Below are 5,535 nucleotides of genomic sequence, written 5' to 3'. Positions count from 1 at the left end.
TTTGGACACATTTTTAGGTGCCAAATAGGTCCAATAGTGGCCTGATTTGGACCTTCTTTAGAGGATGTCTCTTGGGATCTAATCAACCTCTTCTTGGCCATGAATTTGGACTATAAAATAATTATAATACCTAGACAACTCATATACTTTATACTTGAGCTCCCCATCCCAATTAACAACTTCTAATGACCTTGTTTTGCAATTCTTTAGCTTGACATCTTTTTAAAGGCCCTTTTTGAGATTCCAAAACTTCATTCTTGTCCGTGAATAGATTTGAGCTTCCTAGAACGGTATCACAAATAGACGTTGCCTATGATTAAGTATCAAACACTAGTATTTCACCACTTATTGCACATTTATTAGTCACTGACAACAGCCATAGTCATGTCACATATCAGCATCCCTTTCTTCCCCATCTACCACGAGGATTGAAACGACACAAAAATCCAGACTGTAAAGGAGAAGGGCTCGAGGGGGCAGTTGTGAAAGTCGAGCTGATCGGGTTTTTTTCGTTCAAGCGAAGGTCCAGAAGAAGAACGAAACAAAAGTGGGAAGATCCAACTTAATTTCCTTTAGGTAGGAAAATCAGTTAATAAAATGTGTCTTCTTCCTTCCTTTATCCGCAATCCAGATTCAGTAATCTACTCGTGGAACTCGATAATGAATCCTGGTTGAATAAGCAGCTTAACATTAGAACCCATCAACTGAGTCTTCTATACATTTCGAAACTTTCTAATTATTCTCAAACGCGCAAGGTAAGGTAAAACCTTTGGGAGGTCCTTCTGTTTATCTTTTAACTTTTCACTTTTTCTTCCAAAGTCACTTCGACGTTCCCTTCCCAGATCAGCTTCCAGTATGACTAATGTAACATCTGATGCCAGCCAAAGGATATCTCTTCGGCCAAATAAATTTGCCCAATTGACTCGTCAAAGATGTTAAAAATACCTAGGCAGCAGTGACAATTGTCCGCCATATTCACTAAAGCACCCATCGCCAAATTATATATTCACAAAATTGCGTATCAATTCTACAAAGAGCTGCGGAAATTTATGCTGTGAGATGTATAACTACAGCATAATCAACAAATGTGCTTCATGATGGAACAATCTCTCCTGTTACCCATCTGCTTTCCCTCTCGGCTGAAAATTTTCTGCCTCATACATCAAACAGGATTTTAAGTACAGCTACAAAGAAAAAAACCGACTGCTTCTGTTTGCATGATATATCTATGAAGCTTTGTGCGGAGATACACATACCATTAAAGGGGTCAATCATGACTCAAACAATAACTAAATTCTGCCTTAAATGAACTGTCACTTATATCTTTAACAACTAAACCACTTGTTGCACATTAAGATGATACAAAAAAGAGAGGCAGTCCAACAAAAAGTAGAACCAGAAGGTTCAGAACCTCAAACTGTGCCAAGGCTCAACGAGCAGCTCCCACGCATTATTTCTTTGTTTGAGAGATAAACTTGGTTAGGACATAACAGTCTGGTGGAGTAATGTTTGTGTAATAGTTTTGGACTGTATTGGTAACCTCAAAACCAAATTTCTTGTAGAAGTTGATGGCATCTTCATTACTTGTCTGTACATGCAAGTAAATCTCTTTGATATTCTGCTTTGTACAAAGATCAAGCACGTGATTTAACAGCTTTGTACCTGCACAGTATGAGAAACATGATGAATACATAAGAGTTCAATTATAGACATATCAGGAGAAAGTGCAGATCAGTTGAATTCTCTGCAGCTACTCAGCTACTCATCTTCAGAAAGAATAGTTCAATACCTTTTCATAAATCTCAGATTTTAGCTGCTGCATTTTAACAGAAAATTCAAAGACCAAAAGAAAAGATACTGATACTTAAAAAAAAGGATTAAGAAAAATGATATAGTGAAGTATGGGGGTTCTATCAATACACAAATGTTCTGTGGTAAACATGAAAGGGAAAGAGGAAAGTTTAGTGTTAAAATTCACTCTGAACAAGGTGGGCAAGATAAGCTGATCACTTACCAATTCCTAGACCACGATATGGAGCTAAAACACCCAAAGTCATTATGTAAATACGAACAGCTCCACCTTCCTTCTTCTCAAGTCGACATGCAACTGAGCCTACACAAATGTCACTATAATATGCTGCAGGAAAAAAAATAATCAAAACAGGTCAGATATTTGAAATATCCAAGATTATACAGAGGAAAGAGGATACCAGACAGAGGAAACAGGTCACCTTCTCATACTATAGGGACACCCCCCCACCCCCCACCCATTAAAACAATAATCAAATGACAAATCATTATCTCTACCACTTGCAGAAAAAATTTATCAAGTTGAACTTTGCTCCAAAAGGTGAGGTATGATCACTAAATATCCATACTACTTTCTCTATTGACCCATAAGGAAGAAGTGTAATCCAATAATTTCACATGCTTCTTTTATTTCTCTCATTTAAGCAAACAATGTTCTTCAAGAACTTTTTAGGAAGTGGTCATCATACATTGTTATTTGATTCTATAATAATCCTAACGAGGAGAAGAACTGCATCTTTAACTTGCCATTGTTTCAAATGAACAGCCGATCATGCTTCAAGCAACAATTATTACTGTACTTATTTATGTTAAATGAACACGCTCACTGTCATTTGTTAATTTATATTCCTCCATTAAAGGGCGTGTTTTGTGAACTATAGTACCAAAGCTTGCACAAGACCTAGTTACTGGAAACTTTAATAGAGAGTCAATCACACAATGCTCAAGAGCATCAGATCTTACTTTTAAGGTAAAAGTTCTCCACTTTATAAAGAAACTGTTTAAGCGAATTAAAGGGTCCATTGCAAGATAGCTCCCCCAAACACCCATGGAAATTTAAGGGAAAAAAATAATATGTACAATCCATAAGCAGATATTCACATACTCCCTCTGTTTCAATTTATGTGAACCTATTTGACTGGGCACGGAATTTAAAAAAAAAAAGAGAAAACTTTTGAACTTGTGGTGTTAAATGAGGCACATATATTTTGTGTGACTATAAATCATTGCATAAGGTAAATAGTTTCCAAATATGGAAAGGGATTAATCTTTTTGGCACCGACTAAAAAGGAAATAAGTTCACATAAATTGAAATGGAGGGAGTAATATTTTTCAAATAAAAATAAGGTCTTCTTATTCTTATACTTCACTACTTGAACAACAAGAAACACGATGGGCATTTCATAGCATGTCATGAGCACTGCACTAAGGGGGAACAGATGTCTGGAAAATATTAATATGATGTTGCAGCTGTATATGCATTCGGATAAGTTGAGATTTCTGAGATTGCAACAATTTGGTGGTAAAGACATAGACAACTACATCAGATTTCAACCCAAGCTAATCTAGCAAATGGAGAAGAGAAAGATCAAAGTATCAGCCATACAAAACCAAATGTATCAAGCATCAGGTGCCCTAACAGATATGACACAATAAAATGGTTCCTTTTTTTCTTAATCTTTTGGAGATATAAGTTTATCCAAATATTCCAGAGGGAAAAACTACAAAATCAAGCAAAAATTTCAGTTGGATTCTAATAGGATTCAGGAAAAATAGGAATTCGACATAGTGCAAAAAGATAGTCTAGCAATCAGTGGTCAGGCATAGGGCAGTCGACTGCAGCAATCGACCATCTTTGAGCAACAACAAAAAGAAGGACCATTTCCACTTTTGACCCATCCTTTGTCCCTTGGAGAGTCCTCTAACCACTTAAACCTAGAACTCGTGCAGGGTAAAGCTCCATACTACAAACCCCAGTTTTGTTCCCTTTTATGGAGCTAGACTTGAGTTGTTGCACCAGATACACAACATTCTCTCTTCATTTGTCATCTTCCTCTCCCATCCTTTGTCTCCTGAATGTCCTCCATTTGCTTCTTGATTCCTTCACTTCCTACTTTGGGCATAGACTCAAAACCTGCTATTACTATTACTACTATTATTAGACTCCGATTGTGTCCCTATTCTTATAAATACTACATAATCCAGAAAAGAGGAAAAATACAAGAGAAAGATTTCCCTGAACGTCTGACCTTCAACGTGCTTGTGACAAACTGGAGCCAAATAGGTTTACCTTCTAAATTCTGCATTGAATCTATTTACCTTGGCTTACTTGCCATCATAAGCACCAACCATGGATATTACTCTTACCCTGTCTTTTCCAAGGACACTTATCGTTGCTTTTTTATGAGGGTTCTAGTTACCGAAGCTTAGTGTTGGAAACTGGCATCAAAATAACAGCATGAAAAATTAAAATATAGAGTTCAAAACTTCAAGTTACTCATTTGAACTTCTCCCTTGAAAACAGAACTGATTAGATTAATTTGATAGAATATACACAATACCTCATTTTGATGTAGCGGAGTGAATTGTGGTGCATGTCGTGCATCAGCTAGTTTCTTTGCTATGTAAGAGAAGCATGGCAAAGTTAGCTTCCAGAGTGGATCTTATATAAAGAGCTCCAAGCTGATATATATTTTATCCTCTCAATTGTATGTTAGCATGAATATCTTAAATCATAAACACAACTTAGAACCATCCATAAAACCATGAAATAATACCAGTGCCAATAGAAACACATTGAATTAACATCAACCCTCAAAACACCCAACACAAATCACCACAACTACTACTAATCCAATACTAATATGAAATACTAAACACTAACACTATTTACAGGAAGAATGAAAGAGATTCGATTTCAAATAGCATTGAACATAAACACACAAAAAAACTTGACTAGCAAGAACACAAGCAACAGCCGAAGCAGCACCAAATAGAGATTAAAAAAAGAAGAAGAGAAACATCAGAATATTCTCGACCTCCAGATACACCAGGCAGTAGGATTCACATAACTGATTCATTCACGTCAAAGTTTACTCCAACTCTATCAAATTAATCCTCGAAACAGAGAGATAGACTTCGGAAATTCCAGAAAACCCCAGAAATGAAAACGAACCTAGCTTAGTGAAATCACCAGAGGCAAGGGCATCGGAGTAGTATTTATGATTGTAACGAATAGGGAAGAGTGCAGTGTTGATCTTCCTCAGTTGCATCATGTTCTTGTCTCTTACATTGTCCAATGAGATGATCACTTCACGCCCTGCACCCATTTGTGTGTTGTTGAGAGTTGAGACTCGAGACTCGAGAGATTGGACAGTATAAGGCGCAAAAGGGTATGTGCATTTGGCGTTGGAAGAAGAAAATGATATTGCGACAAAACGATATCGTAATTAGGTGGAAAATTGGTATTTTACTCTTGTCAGAGTGGAGTGGTCCTAACATGTAAGGCGCATTTATTACTGTTATATTGGGCCGGTCCTAAACTTCAATAAAAAATGTAAAAAAATTCTAGTTTAAAGAAGTCAATTTATTGAAATGAAATTGGTCCAAACAGTGTGAGCTGGATAGCAAGAATTATGAATTTTGAATCCAAATTAATGCTTAATTGTTGTAATCTCAGTCCAATAAGTAAAATCAGTACAAAATCTTGGGTCAATTGATTTTTTG

General features: G+C 36.4%; 1 protein-coding gene across 1 annotated transcript; it reads right to left on the bottom strand.

Annotated features, from left to right (window-relative positions):
• Positions 1-1,191: 1,191 nt before the first annotated feature.
• LOC107773898 (uncharacterized) lies at positions 1,192-5,273 on the bottom strand. The gene is made up of 3 exons (XM_016593357.2): positions 4,985-5,273; positions 2,015-2,137; positions 1,192-1,662 (listed from the first exon to the last, which is right to left on the bottom strand). The coding sequence occupies exons 1-3, from the start codon at positions 5,136-5,138 to the stop codon at positions 1,451-1,453; spliced, it is 489 nt and encodes a 162-aa protein (XP_016448843.1). The 5' UTR covers positions 5,139-5,273; the 3' UTR covers positions 1,192-1,450.
• Positions 5,274-5,535: the final 262 nt, after the last annotated feature.

This window comes from Nicotiana tabacum, chromosome 23 (assembly GCF_000715075.1).
Source record: "Nicotiana tabacum cultivar K326 chromosome 23, ASM71507v2, whole genome shotgun sequence".
Lineage (NCBI taxonomy): Eukaryota > Viridiplantae > Streptophyta > Magnoliopsida > Solanales > Solanaceae > Nicotiana > Nicotiana tabacum.
Note: the sequence above shows the minus strand (reverse complement) of the source record. Positions and strands in the feature narration are given on the sequence as shown.

Excerpts from the sequence above, each read along its gene's own strand:
- LOC107773898 (XM_016593357.2), bottom strand. The coding sequence starts at position 5,138 with ATGGGTGCAGGGCGTGAAGTGATCATCTCATTGGACAATGTAAGAGAC. Across the intron at positions 2,138-4,984 it reads TGGTGATTTCACTAAGCTAG|CATATTATAGTGACATTTGT; the intron begins GTTCGTTTTCAT and ends TTTTTCCTGCAG. Across the intron at positions 1,663-2,014 it reads ATATCGTGGTCTAGGAATTG|GTACAAAGCTGTTAAATCAC; the intron begins GTAAGTGATCAG and ends CATACTGTGCAG.